Source organism: Solanum lycopersicum, chromosome 3 (genome assembly GCF_036512215.1).
Source record: "Solanum lycopersicum chromosome 3, SLM_r2.1".
Classification (NCBI taxonomy): domain Eukaryota; kingdom Viridiplantae; phylum Streptophyta; class Magnoliopsida; order Solanales; family Solanaceae; genus Solanum; species Solanum lycopersicum.
This window is the reverse complement of record NC_090802.1, coordinates 65103471-65114851: the sequence shown is the minus strand read 5'-3', so window position 1 is coordinate 65114851 and position 11381 is coordinate 65103471. Positions and strand designations below refer to the sequence as shown.

Below are 11381 nucleotides of genomic sequence, written 5' to 3'. Positions count from 1 at the left end.
GTTATTTGTTTACACTAAATATCTCATTTCCATCACATGTCTCTTTGATAATTTTTTTACCAAATGCTATTTTTGTTGGTAGATAAATATTACTCATATTCAATTTTACTTTTTTATTGAACCAAAATTCAATCCATGACTGTTACATAATTTCTTTATCTAGAATTCCTTTGTGACATGTACTATGTGAGTTTTATGAGCAAAATATATTTGGCTTAAAATTTCAACTTTATCTTATATGACTTTCAATTTCATTTCACATGACCAAACGATTTGAGAGGAACAGAATTTTATATGGACAAAGACGTTGGAACTAAATGAAATTTGTTGCCCACCCAGCTAACTAGATGCAAATTGCAAACCCAGGAAGAAGTACTTCTCATCCTGTTAGCCAAGTCTTGATAACATCTCATTAGGAAGAGAAAATTTTGAGATCATAACGTTGCAAACTTGGTTTTGTGAAAATTTTGAGATCATAACGCTGCAAACTTGGTTTTGTGTTGACATTATTACATATATGTTCCTAGTGCAATGCAGAGTTGCAAACAAAAACTTGAGACGATATTAAAGGTACAGATTTGTTCAACGATTACATATTCATATGTCCGAACAATGAGTTCCCATCATCTACGCTACAACAATCATTTGTAGGTAGTATAATTCTAGTCAACAGCGGATAGAACATTGCATTTGCTTAGTAATCACAAACTATACTGTCATGTTTTACTCTCAACTTAATTCATGCAACTCTGTTTGACATATGCAATATCCAGTTTGTTTCCCATGTTGTCTTGAACCTGCATGCCATGATGAGGAGTTTGTTTAACAGATGTCACCTTTAACTGATAGACGGTCTTCAGTTGCTCCAATAACTTCCAAGAATGCAAACTCAGAAACCAAAGCCAAGTGATCACTACCCAATTTCTGCGGTCCAGAAATTCAGATCAAAATTAGCTTTAGAGAAGAACTCAACACACAAAACATCTCAAGGAATATATCAAACGTAATGAGATCTAGGAGTGCTCTTATCCGGCTTACGAAATAAACCTTTACTGGTTCACCACAAAGAAAAGATGTTGTGACAATGGTTCTTGATGGCTGAATCTATCCCAAATGTGCAATCAAGCATTAGGTCATTTACTGAGTTAATATCTCAGATGGTCACTCAACTTCAACTTTCAATAGTTCTTTTAGAAAATCACTCAACTTAGAGTAGTTTACTTGGAAAGTCACTCAACTTTGTGTTATAACTCAAAAATCACTCAATTACAAGTTTTTCATTAAGAAAGTCACTCAACTATGATATTTTACGTAGAAAGTCACTCAACTAATTTAAATGTTTTAAAAATTAAATTTTGCTAAAATACTATTTTTGTTTTAAACTTATTTAAAAATTAATAAGACACTCTTAATTATTTTACTAAATATTTTAAATATATAATCTTTTGAACTATTTTTTTTTAAAAAAAAATAAGATTGCTACAGTTTTTTTTTTTTTGGATTCTTAACTTCTTGATTCCAACCTTTTATAAAAAATAAATAAATAAATAAATAATTAGAGTTGGTCAATAAGATAATTAAAATAGATGTTTTATTTTAATAAAATTTAATGAAAAAAATATTTGAGTCGATTGAGTGACTAAATAAATGAAATATTAATAGTTGAGTGAAATACCAATAGTTAGTGACTTTCTAAGTGAACAATTCTAAGTTGAGTGACTTTCTAAGTGAAGTATCAAAGTTAAGTGACTATATGAGATATATTACCTCCTCATTTACTAGATGTTTTAACAACCTTATTAATGTATTTGCTTCTTTTGCATAATCTAAGACGTTCTTATTAACAACATCAAGTTACTATGTCAGAAGAACAATACCTTGTAGGGAAGACCACCTGTTTTCTTCAAGACATTAATTGGTAAAGTATCTAAAACTTTTGTGGGTGCAAGACCATCAGAATACCTGCATGTGGAAGATTTTACTTTAGTGCTTACTCCCTTCAATCAAGTTAGAAGAAAAATATGAGTAGCAGTTGTAATCAACATCATTAGTACCACAAATAGTCAACAGTTCCCAGAAACTTCGAGTGGAAAGATGTGGCTAATGGTTCACCACTGTTATCCCTTGTTGTTAGAGGTCCCTAAGAAGAAGGAAGAGGTAGCGTCTGCATAAGAGGAATATACAAAGAAATAAACAAAAACTGTAGATAGGAAGGACAAGCCTTACCTTCACCATCGCATAAGAACTATTTAGCTTCAAAGGGTGCATAGCTATGTGGGATTTAAGGGCACCAATCGCAACATTTATCTCCTCATCGCTCCATCGAGAATTAAAAAATCTGAAGTCAATTGCATGCACACAACAGAATTCTTCATCAGAATCATATGATAATACAAATAATTTAGTTTTCTCACAAGTAAACCAATTGATATCAGAAATCTCAAACATAAATGGATCAAGAATCAAACACACATGACAATGTAGGAAGGGCATTAATAGCTGAACCCAAATAAAATCAGCAACAACCAACATAAACAGTTGGAAGAGTTATACGTCTTTTATGATTATTAAATATTTAAGCCTTATGTAAATGGTTAATTTCATATCTCCATTTTTGTTATATTCTATCAATGTGACGAAGTCTTATCCCCATAAACAAACTTGGTGATATAGTGAAGTTGACCAAAACATAGGTAACACGCCCATAATTTTAAGGGTTGGGCTCAAAATAATTTGAATTGGGTTCAATCTCAACCCGTTCAAGCTTAACCCATTTGAAGAGAATTCTCAATTGAGCTCAATTCAATCTCCAATTTCAATCCGTTTTAAAACTTTTTCTTAAGACATGTTCCTATATCGGAGGTATGAATTATTGTCTATTTAACATCTTTTAGGATTTATCTATCCATTTGTTACTTTTTTAAACAAATAATTCTTGAGGGGAAATTCAAATTGTGATTATAAAAGTCAAATATCAATATGTTAAATTATTGAGATCAATCGGGTCAAATTGGGCGGGTCAAGACCCAACCCGTTTTTTTAGCCCATTTGAGCCCAATCCATTTGAGTCCAAAGTAAAATTGGGCTGGTCAAGACCCAGCCCGATTTCTATTCAACCCATTTTAATATTTCCAATTTCAACCAACCCGCCCATTTGACACCCCTACATTATAGAGAAGTTGAAAACTGAGAATGAGGATATAGAGAAGATTGTCATGTTAAAAAACACCACATTGTTTTCTCACAAAAAAAAACTGAAGCAACTTATGACCCCCCTTAGGTTTTATGAACACTCTAGCTATCTGATTTATAGGAGCACATAGACCTTCAAAAGATATAATAAGTACTGGAAGATCCTTGCTTCACCTGTCCATTAAAACAAACAAAATCCCCTTTTCTCTTCTCAGACCAAGAACTTGAGAGGGATGGCATAGTCTCTGACCAGATAACTCTTTTCGGTTATGTAGCATTAGATTGAGCTGCTATATCAAAAACAAAACCTTTGAGAAGCAAACAATTCAACGAAAAAGCATGCTGATCATATTACTTAAGAAGTACTTTAATATTGCATAAAGGATACAAAATTGGGATCTGGCATATTACCTCGGATGATGACAAGAATTTGTAGATTGGACTCTGTCACAAGGGATAAACAAAGAGGCATCGTTTCAGCAAGTAATTTTTAAAAATAGAAGTCAATAACATACTTCGTAAAGATATATTTCAGCTATTCACACCTGGGGAGTACTATTATAATCACCTGCAAGCACAATAGGTACATGGTCCCACTTTTCTGAAAGTATGTGTGCCCTTGATGCAAGAAAACGAATCTGAAAGGAAGAATTTAAGTGATAAGTTACCACATGGTGACAAACTGGAGCAAATAGCAATCCTTGGTACCACACGTCAATCTGCTGACAGTTGGGAATTTAAATAGTTTATGTCTAAAGTTAAGCATGCCATCAGAAGAGGAAAAACACACATTTTGTAGCAAGAACTAGATTTTTCTCACCACAATGTTGCACACTTATTTCACATGGAACATGAACAAAGATTGAGAGATCTCTTTCTATACGGGAGTTTGTTCAGATGTCAAGTGGTATGCTGATGAAACATGATTTGAAGTTCAAGTATAAACAGTTGTCCCTAGTACGACGCATTACTTTCTGCCTCATACACTCCATAAAGGATGTCAAAAACCGTGAAAGAGTTGATGTTTAACAGAAGAAGCAGGAGAAGGAAGATAAAACAAAGTGTTTGAAATGTGTCCCATTTGCATTAATGTCAGGACAGATTAAAGAAAACGATGCAATTGAAAGTAAGGACTAATCTAAACAACAATTGAGCAAGCTGGGAGAAATAAGAACTAAGAATTGGTCGAGCCAACCGGCGTTGCCAATCTAAGGATAAGTATTAAAATAGATCAAGTGTTAAATCATACCTTGTGTATTTCAGATGGAATAGATAAAAGTCATATGTAGTCTTTATGGAATAATTATATTATAGGTCTAAAGTGTATTAGAGAACACAATATTATGTGAGTTGTTACGTATGCACTATGAATTTAATGTTATTGGGCATAAAATTGTCGATATTATTTAAAAAAAATCTTGAAAATAACAATGAAAGAGATAAAGGCTTGCAAGTAATTAGTTCAACAACTTCAATCAAGCTTGAAAAATAACAATACAAGTAACTAATTAGAAATTAGAGGTATAACATCATCTTAGGGGGATTTTTCTCTGAAATCACATTAGGAGAATGCCCTCACCGAAGGGGTGTCAGGTAGCCAGCCTATCCTAATGAAAGCAATAGTGATTGTTTTCAAGGTTCAAACTTGTGGTCTCTAGGTCACACGAGGAAAACTTTACTAGTGATTAAAGGCTCTCCTTCCAAGTTCCAAATTAAAACATTATATATGTAAATAAATTAAACCATTTTTATTTTTCATTGATCTTTAGATTTTTTTTTAATGAGAATTTTTTTAAAAAAAAAATCTAAAGATAAATGAAAAATATCAATGATTTAATTTATTTACATATATTTAACAAAAATATATCTTTAGATTCAATTCAACATTATAACTTTGCAATTGCAGTGGAAAAAACTAAGAGAGCAACTTTTGCTGGGAATCATGGTAATCACGTAATAGATTCACATTAAATGAAAAGACTAAATAAGCATGACAAAACATTTGTCAAATAGACTCATAATATGAAAACAACAAAATAAACATGAAAATACACATGACAAATCGACTCAAAATATGAAAACAATAAATAAAATAGCAAACTATTTTAATTTACATTTAGATTGAATTTACTTTGTGATTGCAGTGGAATAAAAAAGAAAACTTTTTTTGGGAGTCATGGTAATAACGTAATAAATTCACATAATATGAAAACACTTAATAAACGTAGCAATACACGTGACAAATAGTCATAGTATGATAACAACATGTGACAAAACTAGACTTCTAATATGAAAACATTAAATAGACATTACAATACTCGTGACAATTACACTCACCCACCTACTATAAATTACCCAAATGTTCCTCATAACATTGATCAGACTTGTTCAACAAAACATCTTATTTTCTTCTTTGTATTAGTTTCGTTTAGAAATGGAAAATGGGGCCAAAAGAGGTAAGCAAAAGATTGAAATGAAGTTGATTGAATTGAGAACGCACGTGTTGTAAGCTTCTCAAAAAGAAAAATACATTATTCTAGCAAGCAAATAAGCTTGCAACTATGTCCGGAGCGGATGTTGGTGTTCTACTTTTTTCACCAAGTGGAAAACCATGCTCCAATGACTCCACAAGTATTGAAGAAATAATTGATAAATATTTCAAAGTGAAACTAGAGGAAAGCCAACGTGTTTATGCCAAGGGCAAATCAAATGGTTTTGAGGTGTTGGAAGATTTCCATAAAGAATTAGAAGCACTAGAGGAGAAAGAGAAAAAACGTAAAGTAATGTATAAGATTATGCACCCTGGCTTAGAAATACTTCAAGATAAACACATGGTGGAGCAAATGGCAATGAAGTTGCGGATGAAGAAAGTTCTAGAAGAAACAAAAAGTGTTATCCTAACCGAGCATCTCAAGATTGATTTAAATGTTGCTCCTGAGCCAGAAGAGGATGAGCGTTCAGAAACTCGTAATTATCATGAAGTTGGTAGCTGAAGTTCTTGAATTTAGAGCTATGCTTGGAGAAGACTTTACCAGGGATCGAGTCTTCTAAATTTTGACTTTTTTTATTAAGTCACTTGTTGTTTCTCTTAAATCATCTATTTATATGAGATTTTAAACCACAAAATAAAAGTTTATGGAGTTCTTATGTCATTAATTTATTTTTTATAATTGTTTCATTTGTAGTCTTTAATGATGCTTCCTGTTGTCTAGATTGGTAAATCAATTGAAATATTTTATTGAACTAGTGAACAAAGTGAAAGTGATGGATCAAAGAAAAGCCTCATACACTCATTGATTTTCTTTTATGTTCCATATCCAGCAATGTTAGTGCATTTACATTTTACATCAAGGCTTGCTAATGAGATGGTGAAATCTTAATAATATGTGTTTATCAAATACCTATTGACTTTATTAGCTATTTAGGGTTCAAAGAGAAATTGAGTCTGATTTTTCAGCCCAATCCAAGTATTTAAGGGAATAAATTACATTATTACTTTTCTCGGGAGCACAAATAAATGGGTTCCTTTCTTGTATGTTACAAAATAAATTTCACTCAGTTACATTACCCTTAGAGAATACTTCCCAGGTCCACTTATTTCTTTTCTAGCTCCAATTTTGTGCAACCTCAATTACTAAATTAGCAATGTAGGTATTTACTTATTGAAGTCAAAACTATTGCCTCAAAATAATTTATTTGCACTTAATGAAGTATTTAATCTTAATCAATCAAATTTGAGTCATTTAAGTCTGTTTGTTTTCCAGATCTGAATCTTAATCATTCAGGACTTTGTTTTTCTTATTTTACAACCACTTAATGGGTATATGTCTGTATGATTAGGATTTATAACCAAGTCTTAATATCATTAAGACGTCTATTTAAAAATTTCACTGCTACTCTATCTACCTTCACCCACAACCATCATTTTAGCCACAACTACCACAATCATCTATCACCACCACCTACCATCCACAACAACCATCCTTTGCATAACCACAACCACCATTATTGCGAATCACCATTAGGCATTATTTGCAATCACCACTAGCAACCACTATTACATTCATTATTCACTATCAATAATTACCATATTAGTTAACATAAATACTGATAACCACCATCATAATTTATCATCACCATTAGATATTAAGATTATTCACCATCAATTATCAACCACCACCATCGACACCTATAGTTAATCACTATTGCCAACCTATATATTTATTATGACAAGGGAAACTCGTAGCCGCTGTTCTTTGAGTGTGAATAAGATAAAAACCCCACTCCTATACAATAGCTCACAAACCACACATGAGAGGTCACCCGCACTAGCAAGCCTGATGTGACAAGCTTGACCCAGAAGGCAAACCCCTTGCTTTCGTTGGCAAGGTGTTTCGAACTTAAGACCTCTAACAAGAAAGTCCCAAGCATAAACCACTACTACCAACCATTATATCATACCACAATCACAATCATCGGTCAACGCATCCCAAATAAATTCACAGTCATCATCGTTAGTCATCACTACCACTCATATAAATGTTCTAAAATATTTGATTAATATAATATTAGATCAATTAAGTATTTTATTTAAACTCTATATTTATTATTTTAAAGCAAAGACAAATTTTATTCAAATCTTACCACAACCTCTTAATATTCACATGTGTATTCATACTTAGACCTATAAATCTTAATGCACATTTCAATTTTAGATGTGTATTTAGATTTAGAGGTCTTAATCTTAATGAAAACAAATGAGGCCTAAGTGATTATGTATAACACTCTCTAAATTATAAATGACCACATAACAATCTTTAAATTATAACAATCGAGTGCAAATGTATTTTGCATTTACTAAACCATGCATTGGAAACACACAATTTAGGCTTAAAACACAACAACAAATTGTGGTACGAAGATTTGTTGTTAAGAGATGAGCTTTCAAGCATTATCAAGGTTTCTTGTCAAAGTGAGGTGATAATCCAACAAATTAGGGGGAAACGAGGGTGAGATACTTTCTAAAATTTGAGGTTTTAAGAGAGATTTCCAAGATTGGGAAGTGATGGATTTTCAATGATTGTTAGCTTTTCTCCATCAGCATTGTGAGCCAGTTGGAAGATCCGATTCTATGAGATGGAAGTTAGTGAACAAAGGCGTTTTTTCTGTCCTTTTAGTTTTACGAGAAACGTTTGATGAGGGCAGTAATGTTTCCTCTAAAGTCAATTTGGACTCCTAAGGTGCCAAGGAAGGTGTGTTTTTTCTCATGGTTAGCTGTTAGAGGGGTGATTAAGACAGACGATAACCTATGGAAAAGAAAGGTTATTTTTATTCAACTAGCGTTACTAATGCAAGAAGGCGGAAAAAGAGGTAGATGAGCTTTTACTACAGCTGACTGTAAGACTATTGTGGCATATGTTAAGTTGGTTTAGTATGTCTTGGGTGATGCCGAAGTCTTTCAAGGATCTGTTGTTTAGCTGGAAAGCTGGAAAAAGCAGGAGGAAGAAGGGCATGGAAATTATTCCTCTGGCTTTGATGTGGATCACTTGGAGAGAGTGAAATGTGAGGGCTTTTTAAGGTGTAGAATTGAGTTTTGGGCAGTTGAGCAGTAGTCTCTGGTCCCTCATTTACTTTTGTTGCACCCATGTAGTTCCAGGATGTTAAGAGGATCGGGTGTCTTTTGTAGAGAACCATATCTTTTGCAGGTTCTTTACTTTTTGTATCCTACTTCTCTACAGCCAATTCTCGGCCTTTGATTTATGAACTGATATTGTTTACCTGATAGATAATAAAAAATAAAAAACACTCAAGAAAACAGGATCTTACTTGACCAAGCTTAACATCTCCGCGGTTTGGATTATATAACACATGAATGTTCCCAACTACGAGCCTCCTTGACTTGGCTTCACGCATCTGTCTGTACCAGACAAAGTTAGAAATACAAAATTGAATGGGATATGACTAAATAAGAATGTAACTGTGATTGTCTAGACAAATCACCCTGAATATCAGAAGAAACCTTCAGTTCAGAATAAATAGAGACATGCTTTCTGATATCGACTTAATCAAATGCTACCTGCACATGTTTTTATTGGTACAGAACTTGACCTACTAGAAGTGATCTGCATATTTATGCAAGAAGGAAATCATGAATAGAGGTCATTTAAGCCATTGGCCATCATATACGCATGCTCTGAAGAACTTGAAACTTGATGAGCTTTAGATTAATTATTGTGTACTAGTTAAATGCTCATATTTAGGTCGTTGGCCAGTTTCTCTCATGTTTTCCAGTTTAGTTTGGTTCTCTTTTTTTAGCCTCATATCTCCTTTTACATATTTGTACCCACCAGCTTAAAATCCAAATTTCAAGCATTCTTTCATCACTCACTGATCCCATTAGGCTAGATGAGATTACAGAACATAAGAAAAGAAGTTTGCATTTCACAACTACTACCTCAAAAACAGAGAGTTGAGCAACATTATCCCGAAGCCCATGCTGCCTAAATTCAACGCTTTCACCCTCTAACAACTGAAACCTGGCATGAGCAAGTACCCATTTCAGTCCAAACAAGTATCAAGATACTAACTGGAAGGTACAACTTTAACTCCTTGCTCTTACTTATCAGCCTTCCAAAACATAGCACAACCATCAACAGAACCACCAGTGCGCCTCTACATGATTAAGTAACACATTTAAATATTTTTCTAAGAGCAAGAAGTATAATGAATAATAATACTACACTTTTCCCTTTTCTTTTTTTAACTGGTGGGAAGCCATGGTGGTAATAGACCTTATAGGAGCCGAGATATCCAGCTTTCTCCAAAATGTTTAGTAGATCATTGTACTTGTCCACCTCCTACTCATATCACATTAATAAATTTATTCAATTAGTTTCATCGCCAAAGCATAGACATAGATAAAGTACCAGTAACCAAAAGGGAAATTGTTGATTACTTGTAGGCAAATTATATCAGGATTCAATCCAAGGAGTTCTTCACAAATAACTCTTCTACGGTGATCCCAATCTAAGTAAGCTGGGGGAACATTTCTGTATAGATCTCCGTGATTCGAAACATTCCTATCTCCCAAAATGTTGTAAGAAGCAACTGTAAACCTTTCTTCTGCACCAATATTCCATAATCTAATTCAAATTTCAGCGTTACCCCAAAAAAAAAACAAATTGAGGGACTGACCATGATGTTTGCCACCGGGAAGAGCATCCCCTTGCACCCAATGCCGGACGATTTCATGTTCTTGACTGATACCTCCGCGACTTCCCGATTTGTACCACCGCCGGCTGTAGGAAGCCGTCGGCGAAGAGGTGTTGTTACGATGGAAGCTCATATAGCACATGTTGAATATAGGCCGAAAGTTGAGGGTGGCAGCGTTCATAATGAGCCTGGGAGTGGTCAGCCACGAGGAACCGGCTCTACAGCAGCAGCCCATTGCATGAGTAGCAGAGTAAATGTCAGTATGAATCCACCGATATGCGCCACAGTGACGAATGGTCGAAAGGAGACCACGGGATAGACAAAGGAGACTTGTTTTCCTTTCTATAATTAAATAATTTGAAGATCCATTTATAGCTATAAGTTTAAGGTTTAATTAATTTGAAGCTACATATTATAATATGAAATATCAAGATTATTAAGAGTCGCATAGATAAGGAGATTCGTTTTCTTTAGGGGAAATTTATAATACAAAACGTCAAAATTATTATGAGATCACACATAAAATAAAATAATTATTTTTTGATGAAATTTCAAACATTAGTTATAATATACTTAATTAATTTGAAGCTATATTCTATAATAGGGAGCAACACATGAGGAATAGTCGTTACAAAATTACCCATACATTAGGAGGATTGTTTTCTTTTGAAAAAGAAAATCAAAAATCAGCTATACTTTACTTAATTAATTTGAAGCTACATAGTAGAAACAAGAAGAGAGATGACCAGTGGAAGAAACAAGAAAAACATAATTAATTTGTATATTTGAGTAATCACATCAAATAAAGAAAAAATGTAGATGAAAAGTAACAAAAACCATAAAAACTTGACTTCTCCATATGAGTTTTCATTAAAAAAAATATTTTACCATTTTTTACTCAAAACATCCTTTGATTAGAAAAAAAAAACTCACTTATGATAAATTTGAGGAATCAAAACTAATCAAATATATTTTTT

At 33.2% G+C, this 11381-nt stretch overlaps 1 protein-coding gene across 2 annotated transcripts; it reads right to left on the bottom strand.

Annotated features, from left to right (window-relative positions):
• Nucleotides 1-454: 454 nt before the first annotated feature.
• Nucleotides 455-10766, bottom strand: LOC101261600 (carbon catabolite repressor protein 4 homolog 3). Of its 2 annotated transcripts, none has more exons than XM_004235695.5 (13): nucleotides 10387-10766; nucleotides 10148-10314; nucleotides 9984-10049; nucleotides 9812-9864; nucleotides 9647-9728; nucleotides 9019-9105; nucleotides 3738-3830; nucleotides 3604-3636; nucleotides 3367-3479; nucleotides 2227-2338; nucleotides 2055-2140; nucleotides 1878-1962; nucleotides 455-924 (listed from the first exon to the last, which is right to left on the bottom strand). In XM_004235695.5, the coding sequence occupies exons 1-13, from the start codon at nucleotides 10637-10639 to the stop codon at nucleotides 823-825; spliced, it is 1332 nt and encodes a 443-aa protein (XP_004235743.1). In that variant the 5' UTR covers nucleotides 10640-10766; the 3' UTR covers nucleotides 455-822. The 2 variants fall into 2 exon arrangements, with proteins under 2 accessions (XP_004235743.1, XP_010318600.1); XM_010320298.4 differs by having other exon boundaries at nucleotides 3367-3482; nucleotides 10387-10759.
• Between the last annotated feature and the right edge of the window lie 615 nt (nucleotides 10767-11381).